Raw genomic sequence first — 17,680 nt, forward strand, 5'->3', positions numbered from 1 at the left:
CTTTAAGTCAATGAGCTCTTTGACTTTGGTCTCATCCAAAGAGTGTAATCTCACCTAGCGACTATCAAGCCAATAAATCTTTGACTTTGACTTTGACTTTGCTCAACGAGTATATGTTTGTCCAATGGGTCTGCATAGTTTTGCAGAATAAGATTTATAGATTTATGTCATTCTAGTCCTACAAATTAGTCTAACAACAACCATAAATTTCAAAACATACTAACCATTAGAGTATACACAACTCAATGACTCAATTCACCTAAATTGCAATCTCAACCATACAATATATCAAATTTCAACATACAATCACTAAAGAAAAAATCAAACCCCTAATTGAACTCCACATGTCATATTTTACCAGAAAACTCAATTACGCAAACTAATTATCATACAAGCATACAATCAACAATTAGAGGTTATCTATCAGTTAAAAATAGTGCAATTAATTTCTCTTACCTAAGAGACAGATGAACTTGCTCAAAGGAATCTCAAATCCTTTTAAGCCCACAAGATACCCTAATTATACCTAAGAACAATTAAAAAACGATCAAGATATATTGTTATGATCATTGATAAGTAGAGACTCCTATAAATGACTAAAAATATGCATGGATGTAGTGGAAGACTCACATGCAACATATAACAAAAAAGACCAAAAAAAAATATTGAAACTCAACTTACACGAACGAAAAAACTAAATAGTCCAAAATGAATAATTCGCCGCAAGGATCAATCTTGTGGTCTTAGTTCTTTAATTGGATGAGCAGGGAGGAAGAACTCTTAAAGAAAAAAAAAATCAAAAAACTCTAGAAAAGTTATTTATAAAATGATGTTGTATTTAATGAAACTTATTCATAATAAAATTATTTATATTAAAACCTTTTAATATTAAAATAATCAAGTCTCATTATTTTTAAGCTATTATCACTTCTGAAATATCAATTTCTAAATTTTTACATCAATGAAAAAGTGTAAGAACTTTTATTTTCTTAAAATTTCTTAATGTGTTTATTTGGAATTGATTTACATCAAATTTAAGATATGTTTCTCTTGGACAAACTAAATATTATAATTATTATAATCCTGATAAATCCTTGTTTCAATATATTTGGTTAAGTTTAACACATCATGTCAATATAGTTAGTGTAGGGAGATTCAACACACACATACACATAGATCTCTACACTGGTAAGATATTGTCCGCTTTGGGCTGAACCCTCACGAATTTGCTTTTGGTACCACTCTAAAATGCCTCTTACCAATAGAGGTATCTTATGTGTATATAAATCTATGTCTATCTCTTATTTTATCCGATGTGGGACTTTGTTTGGACCCAACATCCTCCCCTCAAACAAAGGACTATGGTTCTTCTACCTCTCCTACAACGAAAGTCTTTTCTTATCCTCGAGTACACCATGGTCACCACTTCTCTTTGCTCTCACGATCCATGGTCAAACACTGAGTATCTCTTGCTCTCCACCTCTCGTGATTCACCTGGCTATTTGTCACTGGCCACCTGCCAAGGCTTCACCTGATCATGGAGGGACATACTCAACTGAGCCCGATCCCCAGACCTGAACATGGGCTCTGATACCGATCGATGGTTTGTCTTGGTGACGGGCTCAAACGAGTATAATGATCTCTATACCGAAAGTCTTCCTAGCAAAGGGTATTTAGGTAAGAAAGTTCCGTTAAGATGAACGACGATTGGAAAGGGTTACTCGTAGTTGTTGTTGGTCGGGAATGTTTCCGCTAGAGGGGGAGTGTACCTATGTGGAAGGGACTCATCACCCTTGAGGGGGAGATTGTTGTGAATCCAAGTGTGAGTCCAAGTCCCACATTGAATAGAAATGAGAAAGTAGAGCAGTATATAAAGGTGAAAGACCCATTAACTTATTGCCTTAAGATTTTGGATAAAGAGTAGTGTCGATCCCTTTTATAATTGACTTAGATGTTATTAGTGTTTGTGTAACCCACAGGGAACCTCTTCCAGGTCCCTCGATAGACTCAACAAATTAATTTATTTTGATTTCAATAATTTATCACAACTCATTTATTTTATGGAAAAAAAACTTTTAAGTTTAATATTTATTATCAATAATTAAAATAAATACTTTTTATTTCTATTTTAATCACTAATTTAATTCAAAATTAAAATTATCAGTACCATGTATAAGAGACTCTCTGGCTGGGTAATAAATAAATGTAAATAAGGGACAAAAATTGAACAGTGGTGGGCAATTTTTTTCCCTAAACTAGGTAGATTCGGTATTTTACTAGGTTTCCTAGTTCATAAAAATTGGAATTAAAATTCGTACCATGTCCGTAAAATGTATATCTTTTACATGCATTAAATTTTTTCTAAAATGTGCATTAATCGTCGAAATAATCCTATAAGAAATTTAGCGACAATTAACAAGATGATTATATAACTAAAACTAGTATATTAATATTTAGTCATTCACATTTTGTGTAAAGCTTTTTTTATTCTGTCGATTAATAGAAATCATTTTTCACATATATAATTAATAAATATGAACAAATTAATTATCATACATCACTATATTTGGACTTGTTTGCTTAAATTTCTGGATGAGTAGTCGTTACAGCTTTATGGTATAAAATTTATAGATAAAAGAATTTTAGCTTTTCTTTTTTGAAGTAAATTTTAAATTTAATTTTACAAAATTGACTTGAGTTCCGTCCATTTATATATTATAAATTAATTTAATTTCTGATAACGAAACTCTAAACATTTTTGGAAAAAATTTATTCAAGCAAACTCGTCATTAAAAAAACTCTTATGTACGCAGAAAATATTTTAAACGATCACACTTAAACAAAGCAATTACAATAAAATCTCTGCATGAAATAAAAAATAAATTAAAATTTCAATTCAACTACTGTATGCTCAGCTGGTATCAATAATGGCTTCTAAAAAGAGACCGAACCTATATATATGCAACAAATTAACAGCAAGTCAAATTAGCGACTAATAATCGAATACTGTTTTATTTTTTTCTGATTCTTTGACGTTAACTAATACTGACACGTTTCCTATAATCGCCATGCTTCTTGTTTCTACTCCTTCCAAAACAAATGTCATTTTGGCATTCATATATGTTCTTAGATATTGCCAACCAACGTTCTACTGTAACATTAACCTAAGAAGCAGTAGCTATTATTAGTTAAAAGATTTCGAAAGCAAAATCAACTTAAAGATGTATTGAAGATGAATAAATTGATAATAATTTGTCTCGATTTGTAACGACAACACATGTGAACATCTTTGGCATTCTACAGGACAAAAATTCCTTCATATGCTGCCTGATCTGATAAGCTTCTTCACAACAGAAGTTTTCATTTTGGGTTGCATAAACATCGATGGAGCCTAAGGCTAACTTTGTGTTTCCACTTTCATTCATGCTCCTCATTACTCATTGGTTTTCATTTATGCTGCACACTAGCTAAACACAAAATAACAATTGATAATTAATCTTCAACAGAGCCAATTACAAAGGAGTCATCGACACTGAATCCTAATAGAAAAGAATCTGGTTCAAGCATCACAGGAAGTGGAGGGTGCGTCATTCACTTGTACGGTTTGAAACTACTTTAAATGATGAATTAATCTGCTTAAATTGAGTTATTTAGGTATTCTCCACCAAGATATTTATTTTAATTTAATCATCATCATCACATTCATATACTTTTATTATAATCTTTTTATTTCTCTCTTTCACTGCTAGGATAAGGTCTACACTTTTTTCCCTTCTTTCTCTCAATTGACTTATCTGGTCATCAAAAAAAGCTAATATAAAGAAATTATATTAGCTTTGATGCATAAAATAAATCCCATTATCTTTCAATTATATTTTCCACAATTTGTAATAATTACACATGTCAATATCTTTGGCAATCTACAGACCAAAACTTCTTATAAATGATACGTGATCTGATCAGTTTTTTCAAACTAAGGAATTTTGATTGAGTTGCATAAACAATGAGGGAGCCAATGGCTAACTTTGTGATTCCACTTCCTTTCATGCTCTTCATTACTCGTTGGTTTCTGTTGGCTCATCATGGCAGTGCTGCAGAGACTTCCACATACATAGTACACATGGACAGATCCCTTTTTCCCACTGTCTTTTCAACGCATCATGATTGGTTTGAATCCTCCGTTCAGTCCATAAAATCAGCAACACCTGGTCACTCATTCAAGCAATCACAGAAACAGATAGTGTATTCCTATAACCATGCCATGTATGGTTTTAGTGCAGTGCTAACCTCAGAAGAGTTAGAGGCTCTCAAGAACTCTCGTGGTTTTGTTGCGGCATATCCAGACAGAAATGTCACCGTAGACACCACTCACACTTTTGAGTTTCTCTCCCTAGCCTCTTCCAGTGGCCTCTGGCACGCTTCCAATTTGGGGGAGGATGTCATTGTGGGTGTTATTGACTCTGGTGTGTGGCCTGAGAGTGAAAGCTTCAAAGATGATGGCATGACCAAGAAAATTCCAAGTAAATGGAAAGGAACCTGTCAGGAAGGGCAAGACTTCAACTCTTCCATGTGCAACTTCAAACTGATCGGAGCTAGATATTTCAACAAAGGAGTGATTGCTGCAAAACCCAAGGCTAGAATCACTATGAACTCAGCCAGAGATACAGAGGGTCATGGAACTCACACATCTTCCACAGTTGCTGGCAACTACGTCAGTGGAGCCTCTTACTTTGGCTATGCCAAAGGGGTGGCCAGAGGCATTGCACCAAGAGCTAGGCTTGCCATGTACAAGGTCCTTTGGGAAGAGGGTCGTTACTCCTCTGATGTTTTGGCTGGAATGGACCAAGCCATTGCTGATGGAGTTGATGTCATTTCCATTTCTATGGGGTTTGATGGTGTTCCACTTTATGAGGATCCTATAGCAATAGCTTCTTTTGCAGCAATGGAAAAAGGGGTGTTGGTTTCATCCTCTGCAGGTAACAATGGTCCTGATCTTGGTACTTTGCACAATGGAATCCCCTGGCTTCTGACTGTGGCTGCAGGTACCATTGACCGCACATTTGGTTCTCTAGTTCTTGGAAATGGCCGAACCATTATTGGTTCGACCGTGTTTCCAGCAAATGCCTTGGTGGAAAATCTTCCACTTGTCTACTATAAGAATATATCAGCATGTAACTCAGTCAAGTTGTTATCGAAACTGAGAACAGATGTGATCATTGTATGTGACTTGGTTCCAGACACTACGTTAATGTACAAGCAAATGTCGGTTGTTAAAGAAGCTAGTTTGTCAGGGGCAGTGTTTTTTCTTGATGGTCCTTTGTTAAATTACTCAGGAATTGGTGGCTTTCCAAGTATTGTAATCAGTGCGAAGGATGCACCAACTGTGATCAAGTATGCAAAAAGCCATAAGAATCCAACAGCCAGTATCAAATTTCAGCAAACATTTGTTGGAATGAAGCCAGCACCAGCTCTTGCTGGTTACTCTTCAAGAGGTCCTTCACCAAACTACCCTGGGGTCTTGAAGCCTGACATAATGGCACCTGGCTCTAATGTCCTTGCTGCTTTCATTCCTGATTCTCCAGCAGCTGAAATTGGCGACAATGTGTACTTACCTAGTGACTACAATTTGCTGTCTGGAACATCCATGGCCTGTCCTCATGCTTCTGGTGTTGCTGCTCTTCTGAAAGCTGCACACCCTGAATGGAGTGCTGCTGCTATAAGGTCTGCAATAGTAACCACAGCTAGTGCTCTAGATAATACGCAAAATCCAATTAGAGACTATGGCTATCCTTCTCAATATGCTTCTCCTCTTGCCATGGGAGCTGGTCAAATTGACCCTAACAAAGCACTTGATCCAGGTTTGATATATGATGCCACTCCACAGGACTATGTTGATCTGCTTTGTGCTTCGAATTACACAATAAAGCAAATCTTAGCCATTACAAGATCATCATCCTACAATTGCGCAAAACCATCTTTTGATCTTAACTACCCTTCATTTATAGCCATCTATAACAACAAAACAATGTCAGTTGTCCACAAATTTAGGAGGGCAGTGACCAATGTTGGAGCTGGTGCTGCCACATACAGAGCCAAGGTGACAGAACCTAAGGGCTCTGTGGTGACAGTGTCTCCTGAGACTTTGTCATTCAGATACAAAAATGAGAAGCTGAGCTACAGTGTTGTAATAAAGTACAACAAGTACAAGAAGGAAGATATCTCTTATGGGGATCTTATTTGGATGGAAGATGGTGGAGCACACACTGTTAGGAGCCCCATTGTAGTGGCACCAAGTGGAATTGTATGAGTTTTCCTTCTCCTTGCCATGAAATTCTGAGTACTTCATGGAACCCCCAAAATAATAAACTATTTGCTAGAGCTTATCCTGAAAAAGTTTGTTATTTACTAAGTCTAGTTTCACTTATTATCGAATCGTTATTCAACCATAGATGTATTGAGAGTCTTATGTCGAATTAGAAATATCTCCTAATATTTAATTCTCATCTGAGTTTATCACATTACATAATCTATTTATATTTTCACTCTTGCACCGTAAACCCTTTTACTAGAAAATTTTCTTGCAAGAATAAACCTAATAGGATGATATTGGAGGATATGGCATATACAAGAAAACTAATACGATAAACATTATTAAATTTTTTTTATCTTGACAGAAAACTTATAAATTTTAGGAACTATGTATAATCCCACCTATGATTTCTCAATGACAAGTTTGCAAATTTCACGAAAAACAACATATCGTTCATGTGATTAAAAAGAAAGAAATTTTTTTTCTTCTTTTATATATATTTGAATTTATTTTTTGAATGTTCTATTTATAAATTATTACTCCATAAAATAATGTTTGGAATGGAATCGTGCAATTAACAGGGATTGAATGCAGTTTAATCATCATTCTATGTCAATTGTAGCATACATTTACGGAAAAATCAATAAAAATAACAAATCTCTAAGTTGTTTTTATTTTCTATTTTTTTTTAGCATTTATGTTTTCGGTCGCACTTGTATTTTCTTTCCCCGTTCTTACACTCTGAAATATAATTTTTGAATTAAGAAAATTAAAGCTAAAAAATAAACCACAGTAAAATCAACAGTAAAATGAGTTTGTCTCGCCAAATTAAGCTTATGTACAAATAAATCTGATTAAACTTTTATTTGATGTACTAAAAGAATCTGATTAAAATATAATTACATGATGTAGACACGCTTGAATAAAGTTCTTTATAAGTACTTTTAAGAAAGAAGTAAAATTAAGAATTAGTTTTATACAAGCTTGAATAAATTTGATTAAAAATGAAATTAGTTTTTCAAAGTAAAAATAAATTATATTCAAGTTTAAAATGTTAATATAGAAAAGTTATGTGAGCAAATTGATACAGATAAACTTATATATAAATTAATTTTAAATTATCAAAGAAATAACTTTTTATAGTTTTTAAAAAAATTTTAAAGATAAATTCATTTAAATAAATATATAGGCATTCATTAATGTATGTAAGATTGTTTCTAAAATTAGATTATGAATATTTTATTATTTTAAAGTTACAACGATTATATATATTATTAAACTTATTATATTTTAAGAAGAAAAAAATCTTTATATATGTGAATTTAGAAATTTTTTGACTTCATTCTAAATTTGGTTTTTCTGGTCGAAAGCATATCATAACACAATTTAGAAATGATTTTACATAGTGAATTAACTTTTTAAAACTTACTTTTTATAGCAAAGACTTAAGTTCATATCTTTTCAAGATCGAGAAGGTGTGTGTTTGTAAAAAATACTCAAACACCTAAATTAGTCGAGTGCATCAAATGGAATATAATGTTGTAATAATGAATTTCTGTTATTTACCTCAATGGTTATACTATTTATATAATAATTATGACGTTTGTGAGTCCTCACTTATATGGACATGGGTTGGTCCAGTGGCCATTTATCACATGAGTCACTTGTTTGATATAGATTCTCCTAAGTTATAGAATAATCATTAGCTTTATTAGTCCAAAAGGTAGTAGGACAAAATGACTTATGGCCAGGTAGAAACAATAAAACATGTTGGCTTGTGCCTGGGAATAGTAAGATAGGTCGGCTAGTTGGTGGGTAGTTCACCATTAGCTTTGGTAGGCAGCATATAAACCTCAACAAGTGACAAATAGGGTGTATTCTGGAAGTCGACGCTTAGTAGGTGACACCCGGTTCTCGGTAGATGACACTTGGTTCTCTATATACGATACTTGGTTCTAGTAAGCGGTAACCAACTCTGGTTGTTGGTACATAGTAGGCAGAACTTGGCTCTCGGTAGACGACATGCAACCTTCAATTGGTAGCACTTGACCCTTGGCACGCAGATATAGGGTGTTCTTTGCACTAAGTTATTGATACGCTGTCGTTGAGGCTATCAAATTAATACTACTTTTCAAGGCAACTTCAGTATTGCCAAGTAGTATTTAAGAAAGTAGATAGGGTTAACGTAACCCTGAGTCGTCTCCCAACGAACACGGAATTGCTTTCGAATATCTGACTCTTATGAATGTTATGCAATGCTTATGAATAAAAGTAATGGTTGAAGAATGTTTATAGAATAAATAAGAAACTTAAAAACAATTATGATGAAATAGGCTAATTCCACTACTTTTCCAAGATAGATTCATCATCGGTTATTCACAGATAATTGTTCAATTGATTATTATTTAAGTTTCAAATTAATTAAAGTACATTCTTAATTAATTTGAGGGCGATCATGCACTTAACCAAAGTAAATTCTCAATCAAATGCAAAACCTTACTAGATTATTCACAATAAATTCATATATTCTCAATCAAATTCTATTATGTTTAATCATCTCTATTCTTAAATCTCCTAACCAAATTAAAAGCTAATCAATCAAAGTAAATTCTAAAAATTATTACTAATCAATCAAAGTACATTCTCAATTGATAATAAAAACCATTTAATCGTATGAAAGTTCCTAAATTAAATCCAAGTAGATTCTCAATTAAACCTAGAAACCCTAGAACTCATATAATCAATATGCAGGTAGATTCAAATACATTATGATGCATAAATCTTGCTTTTAATTTGATAGAGAGATTAAAGACATAGAGAGAGAACAACTTAAATCAATAATCAAAATAAACAATCGTATTAACTCAATCTAACCTCAGAATCCATAATGGAATTACAGCACAATAGTCCTAGATGCTTAGCTCTCCATGAATGGAGTTGAATACGCATTTATTACAACACTTAACTTACCGATCAGACTATCACTGACTTTGGCATCATAACACCTTTAACAAATACACTTCCGGTTGGTGCACAAGAGATTGGACAAAACTTGACCTGACAGAGAAAACAAAAAGAGCGTAGACCAGACACCATTTGAAAAAAATTGTGCATAACTTAGGTGACTCATTACAATGAATATTAAATAAAGACATTATTAAGTATGATAAAATGATGGTGCTTGTTATCGTGAATGAAACAAAGTTTTATGATTTATTGGGAATTAGACAAAGAAAAGGTAAGTTTCACTTTTGTGGCAAGTAGTACATTTTGGTAAAGATGTTTGATGTGTGTCTTACACATAATGCAGGAAATCACATCTCACATCAATTAATTAATGACAAAAAGTCAATTAATATAAATTCAATGAAAAATATAAAAATTATAAATATTTAATAATTTTTGTTTGTGAAGATTGAATTTAAAATACTTAAATTTACTATATACTTAAAATATATAATTGTACTTTTTTATTTTCTATATCAAAATAGGTTAACTCTTAAAATATTTATAAAGATAAACATATAACTTTGATTATAGTTCCATGTTTCTCTCTACAGTTTCCTATTTAGTCAAATCAAAGACGACATGCATTATTTCTTAATTAGGAGAAATTTGGTTTGTTGTGAATGAGATTTGAGAGCTTAATTTGCCCGTGAACGTTGAATTGATCAACCAAACCATTGTTATTTCATCCCTTCCATCATTCTTCAATATCTGCATCGTTACAACGCCATAAAATAGTAATTAACGTTGTTACAACATCGATGCAAAAACCTGTCTTATTTGACACTCAAGATTCTTATCTTATGTGACAAAGATGTTCTTCTTAAAATAGTAAACTGAATAATACGTTTGTTTTAAAAAATCAAAAGTTGAGACTACCATGTGATAGTGGGCATGACCAAAATAATATTACAAGGAATTTCCAGGTACCTATTTTTTTTATTTGTATATGCCTGCAATTTCATATTATTTAAAATACCAATCACTATTTTTTTTCTACTAATAATAATTATTACGTTTAAAGTATATTCATCATCTCACTTCAAATGTGTAGAAAACACCAAAATCATATAATATAGGAACATTGTTTTAGAGGTTCATTTACTAGTGATGACCAATTCTTGCTCGTAATCTATAGTTTATGTTTCTTAAGAGATTCCAGAATCTTACATCTACATGTGAAGAATCGTTAAATAAATTTATTATTATGTGAATTTGAAAGTTAGAAAGTAGTGAGAATTTTTAATTGGTGTACCGAAGAAGAATCAGTCAAAATTCTGAACTTAGTCAGATAATCGAATGTGTTTGAGGAACCACTTTGTCTCCCCCCAAGCAAAGTGACAATGGATTGTGTGGGAAAATTTCATATCTTTCACAAATTTCACTATATTAACTACTTTTTAATTTCAACTTATTTCTTAAGTATTCTTGAACAAAAAATTAAACTTCAGAAATTTTAGTTTCTTTGATAGAATGTATTAAATATAAAAAGCTATTTTAATATTAAAAGATATCCAATAATACGAAAATACAAGTTGATAATGTTTTTCCTTTGGATCCAAGTTCATTAATATTCATACAGTTTGAAGAGGAAGAGAGATTTCTGTTTATTAACATCTTTCAATTTATATGGATAACAATTATCTCCGTTCTACAATCTAAGTTCATCTATATATATTTACCACACTCAAAGTATATCAATCATACGTTATCATATGACAAATTTATTAAAATAAATATAAAATAAATGAAGAATACAAATTATGGAAATATCCCACTAAACATAAGATAAAGAAATAAAAAAAAAAAGTTTACACTTTACAAATCATAGGTAGATGATATTTATTGTGAAATAAATCTAAATAAATAAATGTAGACATGATATTATATCTCTTATACTGTTTTTTTATTTTCCATATCCAAATTCACGAATTTATCCGTATAATAACTTTTTTCATGAAAAATATGTAAACTTTTAAACTAAATTTTATTAAAAATATATAAACATCTACACCATCTACCCTAAAATTTCAAGGCACTATCATATGAGAAAGAAAGAAAATTGACAAATTAAATAAAAGTTACATTCCAATCAAAGTTCCTAAAACCCACAGTCTAGACATGTTTATATGCATAGATGACCCCACAAATTTTGCATAAATAAAATTTTGTATACCCGAGAATGTAAAAAAAAAAAAACCTCCAATATATTCACATATGCAACTTCTAAAAACACCACCATATGCAACTAGACTAAGACAACCTTTAGTAGCTCCATGTTTACCTTTAACCAATTAGAAAGTGGAATTTGTCAAACAATTTTCTTCCAAATAGAAATCTTACCATGTATAGTATTTATGTAAAATTGTTTAGAACTATTAAATATGAAACAATGTTGTGCATTTGGAGATGACTACCACCCAATCTAACGAGTTATGTTAGATATATTATTTTTATTTTATATTTATCTTTTATCTTTAGTTAGTTTGTTATTATTTGTATTTTGGACTTAACCCATATTTCTTCTATTATAAATAGAGGACCCTATGTGTGTATTCAACACAAGGAAAATTAATCCCATATATAATTTTCACTATATTCAACATGGTATCTAAAGCCTAAGGTTCTTTTAAGGAAAAAGTTTATGGTGCCTCTACCACTACATCTGTCGCAGCCGACGGCAGCGCCATCTACCGTTGCCATTACCAAAGTTTTAGTTTCGATTGACGATCACATGGTTTTAATCGTCTCGACTAGGCAACCACCATGTCATCAACGACGCCTTCGTTGGAGATCTTACGCGCTCTCAGCGCCTTTTAAAGTTATGGATTTGCTCCTTTTTCCGTCATGCATGGTGGCATATCTAATAGTAATTTAGAGTGTGAAAGTCACATTCATCGTGTGTTGTTGCACGTCCTGTCTCCTCTCAGACAGTTATTTAGAGCATCGAGGTTGCTCTTTTTCCTTTTTTAAGTGTCTTGATTGGAAAATCTTTGATTTTTATAGTTTCTCTCTCTTCTTTATCCATGACTTCTTCTTCTGTTGTTGTCTCTTATTACCTCTGTTTTGTCACCATTGCGTTTGACTCATTCATATATGTTTTTTTTTTCATGGAAAAGATGGTTTTTGTTAGTTTATTTATATCTGTGGTGGCTCTCCAACAATTACCTCTTCATCCACTGGTGGCATTCCTCAACGACAATTTGCAATAAGAGATTTACATTGAGCAACCTCCCATATTTATTGCTCATGGAGAGTCTTCTGGGTTGGTATTTCGTCTTCTATGTCGTCTTGCAAATCATTAGCAATTTGGTGTCACTCGAGTTCAGAAGTAGATATTTTCACTGAGTCTTTATGGATCATATTAGTAACAAGCTTGATACATACGATTTGTATCCACCAGCTTGAGGGGGAGTGTTAGATATATTATCTTTATTTTATATTTATCTTTTATCTTTATCTTTTATCTTTATCTTTTATCTTTAGTTAATTTGTTATTATTTGTATTTTGGGCTTAGCCCATATTTTTTCCATTATAAATAGAGGATCCTATGTATATATTCAATACAAGGGAGATTAATCCCATATATAATTATCACTATATTCAACAGCTCTTTAACTTTGCATGTTGCCATAATAAAATTAATAAGAGATTGAAATCTATAGTATTTTCTCATAATCATATCATCAAAACCACTATAGTAATAAATACAACTCTAACACTTTTAAACAAATGATTTCTTAGCAATGCAGGCCGAATCGACCCGTTTAAGCTCGATCTACACTTGGCTTATTTTGCTTTTGAAAAGTAATCAGAATTTTATAACCTGTTTCACATACATTGTGACTCGTAGCCTTACGGGTGACTAAAATTAATACTTAGAAGCATTTTAATTAAATCGAGAAAGATTAAAATTGGAGGTGTTATGCTATGTCCTCGAATTTGAACAAAAAAATTAGGGTTGAACAAATTTGGATAAGCAGATTGGCTCACCCTACCCCTCAAAGGCTCGCACGAATTGCAGGTTATGTAAGCGAGGCTTCAATGGATCAATGGACTCAAAATTTCAAGTCACCTCTCACTTTGAGAGTTGTTCCCTCCACCACCCCAAGTGCTCTCTACACCTCCTCATTATTTTTTTTATTCCAAAAATACCCTACATTAATTTAATTTTATTTATCTTTTTCAAAATCCTAAATCTCCCTACACCCCTACATCCCTTCACTTTTTTTTATTATGAATTTTATTTGTATAAAACAAACATTTATTCTCTATAACCCAAAAATACTACCTACAATTTCGTCTTACCAACTCTGATTTTGGATTGAAGAAGGTTTGAAAATTTACAATTCTAAAACTGAATTAAATAATGAGTTTTTATTATTATTTTACCACGGATAATGATTTATTTTTAATTTGAGATAAATTAATAATATAAAAACAAAGTCATGTGTGGTAACACTTGAAATAAGAAAAATGATAGTAAATAAAAATATATTAGCAAATTTGTAGTACCCTGTTCTGGAACGGAAATCAAAGGAATAAAAAAAAGAAAACAAAAGCAGAGAAGAACAAAAAGAAACAAAGTGTGTATGCCTACAGGTCAACTGCTTGACTCGTTTCGCACTGTCATTCAAAGTTTGAGATTTCTAAAACAAAAATAATGAACAAAATAGACAAAACCTACAAGAGAAAATAAAAAATAAAAGAAAAGATATAAATGTAAGAGAATAAATTTGTATTTTAAAGATATACTAATCCATTGAACTAAGACGTGAAAATTACCTTTATATATATGAAGATTAGGAATTCACAGCTATTTTGTTATAATATAAATTTGACTAACAGATCAACGGCAATGTGATCATATTCTTAACTCTAAACTGTTACCACTGCAAAGATGAGAATTCAATAGGGTTCATCAAGAATAGCCATCCCGAATGAATAACATTAGTACAAGAAAGAACATTGATATCATTTATTAACAACAAATAATAGTTATCTAATTAGTTAACCAACGGGTTAAATCTTCCTTTTTTTCTTTTTCCATATAGTTTGAATCTAACAACTTTGGCATATTATTAACTTTGTAATGATTTATGATTGGGCCGCAGAGCTCAAAATCGGACACAAGTAACACAGTTTCGTTGTTGAATTCCTGCACTTTTCAATATAAATAAATGTCCTTCTCATCCATATTTGAAAAATCATGGAGAGAGAGCTAACCGACTTCACTGTGCTGAATATTCGGCATACCAAGACAAAACATAAAACGAACCACACCGCGTGATCAGAACTAAACTAACACAAACATTAGAAACCAAATTCATCTGTAACTCATCTGCTGTCTTCTCTGCACATTTTTGTTCATGGAGCTTCTTCACAACCTCAACATTCTCACCACAGTTATGCTCCTATGCATGTTCCCTCACTCACTCAAGTGCCAACAAGCATACCTCAATGACACTGTCTATGACTGTTCTGACAACCCTTCTGCACCAAAAGGCTACCTTTGCAATGGCCTTCGAAAGTCATGCACTTCCTTCTTACTTTTCAGGTCCAAACCTCCCTATGATAGCCCTGTCAGAATTGCCTACCTTCTTGGCTCTGAGGCATCTACCATAGCCTCAATCAACAACATCTCAAGAAATGACAAGATTGCTTCTAACAAGACAATCATTGTTCCTGTATTCTGTTCATGTTCAGGAAACATCTACCAGCACAACACACCTTACACTGCCAGCAAGAATGACACCTATTATCAGTTGGTAACAGAAACCTTCCAAGGTCTCACTACCTGTCAATCAATGATGGGTCAGAATTACTATGCAGCAACCAAAATTGCAATTGGTGCTGAGCTCACAGTTCCCTTGTTATGTGCTTGTCCAACTGTAAATCAGACAGCAATAGGGGTCACCTCCTTGTTGGTTTACTTGGTGAACTATGGTGACACTATTGAATCCATAGGAAAGGCTTATGGTGTGGATGAACAAAGAATGCTTGAGGCCAATGAGTTGGCTGTGCCACAAAGTGAAAACATAAACACGGATCTCCTTTCCTTGACACCTCTTTTAGTTCCTCTAATAGGGAAGAGCTGCAAAGAGAACCCAGATAAATTCTATTGCAAATGTTATCAAGCACCGGATGGAAGCTCTAAGGGGCCCTTCTGTGATGAGTCTGATGGTCAGAAATTCCCTGCCAAGTTGGTAGCCGCTTTAGGTACTTTTGTTTAAACCCTCTTCAAGAAGAATCATAATATGCTTTCATTGAAACTTTGGCTTTGGATTTTAGAATAGCATATAGCTGTTGTTTGGAGATTACACCCCTTATGAGCTATGTATCATCCTAGAAGAGTAAGAGCAATAGAGTGCAGTAAGAACTTGTATTTATTGTTTTAAACATAGCTTTCTGTTTTCTAACATTTTTTCGTTCCCTGAGCACATTTGAAAGTATTTTTCTTAAGCACATTTCTCTGTTTCGAAATGTTTATCCCTTGAACACTTGATTAGAGCATTTGAAGAAAATAGAAGAGGATGAAAAAACGTCCTAAACTGTTTGTAGTTTGTGGTTCCTAAAAGGCATATATTGGAAAAAAAATTAAATCTTAATAGATATTTTAGGAGAAGTTAATTTAATTGCTAAGTTGTGTGAAATTGTCTTAGGAAACAGCTTTCAAAATAACATAGTTACAAAGAAATCAAGCAGACCCAAAATGGTCTCTAATGACAACTGGCCAAAATTTAATTTTCACTTACTTGAACTTGCAACTTGTAAGCCTTTGCTTTCATTTTGAATGAGTTTTAGTTTTTCTTTTAATTTACAGGAGCAGGACTTGGTGTAGGCTTTCTGTGTTTGTTTCTTCTGGGATACAAATCATATCAGTATATACAGAAGAAGAGAGAAAATATCCGAAAGGAAAACCTTTTCAGGCAAAATGGTGGCTACTTGTTACAAGAGAAGCTCTCATCTTACGGAAATGGAGAAATGGCAAAGCTTTTTACAGCTGAGGAGCTACAAAGAGCAACAGATAGCTATAACAGGAGTAGGTTTCTTGGTCAGGGTGGCTATGGCACAGTGTACAAAGGAATGTTACCTGATGGAACCATAGTTGCAGTTAAAAGGTCCAAAGAAATTGAAAGGAACCAGATAGAGACTTTTGTGAATGAAGTGGTGATTCTATCACAGATCAACCACAGGAACATTGTCAAACTATTAGGTTGTTGTCTTGAGACAGAAACTCCTTTACTAGTCTATGAATTCATTCCAAATGGAACACTCTCTCACCATATCCACAGGAGAGACAATGAGCCCTCCCTTTCATGGGAGAGTCGCCTTAGAATTGCATGTGAGGTTGCTGGAGCAGTGGCATATATGCATTTTGCAGCTTCTGTTCCCATTTTCCATAGAGACATCAAACCTACCAACATACTTTTAGACAACAACTTCAGTGCCAAGGTGTCTGATTTTGGAACATCAAGATCAGTGCCACAAGATAAGACTCACTTGACCACAGCTGTGGGAGGAACTTTTGGGTACATTGACCCTGAGTATTTTCAGTCTAGTAAGTTTTCAGATAAAAGTGATGTGTACAGTTTTGGGGTAGTGCTGGTAGAGCTCATAAGTGGGAGAAAGCCAATTTCATTCTTAGAGGAAGATGAGGGTCAGAATCTGATAGCACAGTTTCTTTCTCTGATGAAGGAGAACCAAGTTTATGAAATTTTAGATGGAAGGGTGGCTAAGGAAGCAATGAAAGATGACATTCTAGCCATTGCAAACCTTGCAATGAGATGCTTGAGACTTAATGGGAGGAAAAGGCCAACCATGAAGGAGGTTTCACTGGAACTAGAAGCATTGAGAAAGGTGCAAAGTTCCTTACAGATCAAACATGATCATGAGCACAAAACTAGTGATATTATTCAAGAGTGCACAGAGGAAAGCATGTCACTGTCCTTACAACTAGAGTCTACATCCTTATAGGAAGCTGGATTTTCTCTTTATAGTGTTGTTGTAGGAAGCCAGATACCCCATTTTTTCTTAACTAGTGTTTCATGTTTTCTTTTACTGACATGTGTGGATAACAAAGTCTGCATTTCTCCACAAGAACATCAGTTGAAACTTAGAAATACTCTTAGTTCATAATAGACAAATCCTCATTCATACTTCTCCACTTTGTTGTTGCCTCGTTGAAGTGGCCTTTTGGAATGGGCTATAATAAACTAACGAACATGTTATATATTTTATAATTTTAATTTTTTAACGTATTACTATATGGCAAAGAAAAGAGCCTATTAAAAATTGAGATTTCCATAATTGAAGCTGCAAAAATGGAAGGATGAAGCACGTTGAGCGATAGAAAAATTTCA

The 17,680-nt window shown here is 33.1% G+C and overlaps 1 protein-coding gene and 1 pseudogene across 1 annotated transcript; both read left to right on the forward strand.

Moving 5' to 3' along the window:
* Positions 1-3,776: 3,776 nt before the first annotated feature.
* On the forward strand, positions 3,777-6,516 carry LOC124833928 (subtilisin-like protease SBT3 pseudogene; annotated as a pseudogene).
* An 8,170-nt stretch (positions 6,517-14,686) lies between these two features.
* Positions 14,687-17,294, forward strand: LOC124833936 (wall-associated receptor kinase-like 2). The gene is made up of 2 exons (XM_047308514.2): positions 14,687-15,536; positions 16,141-17,294. Exons 1-2 carry the CDS (start codon positions 14,687-14,689, stop codon positions 17,292-17,294), a joined length of 2,004 nt encoding a protein of 667 aa, XP_047164470.1.
* Positions 17,295-17,680: the final 386 nt, after the last annotated feature.

This window comes from Vigna umbellata, chromosome 4 (assembly GCF_029865625.1).
Source record: "Vigna umbellata cultivar VRB3 chromosome 4, Vumbellata_1.0, whole genome shotgun sequence".
Taxonomy (NCBI): domain Eukaryota; kingdom Viridiplantae; phylum Streptophyta; class Magnoliopsida; order Fabales; family Fabaceae; genus Vigna; species Vigna umbellata.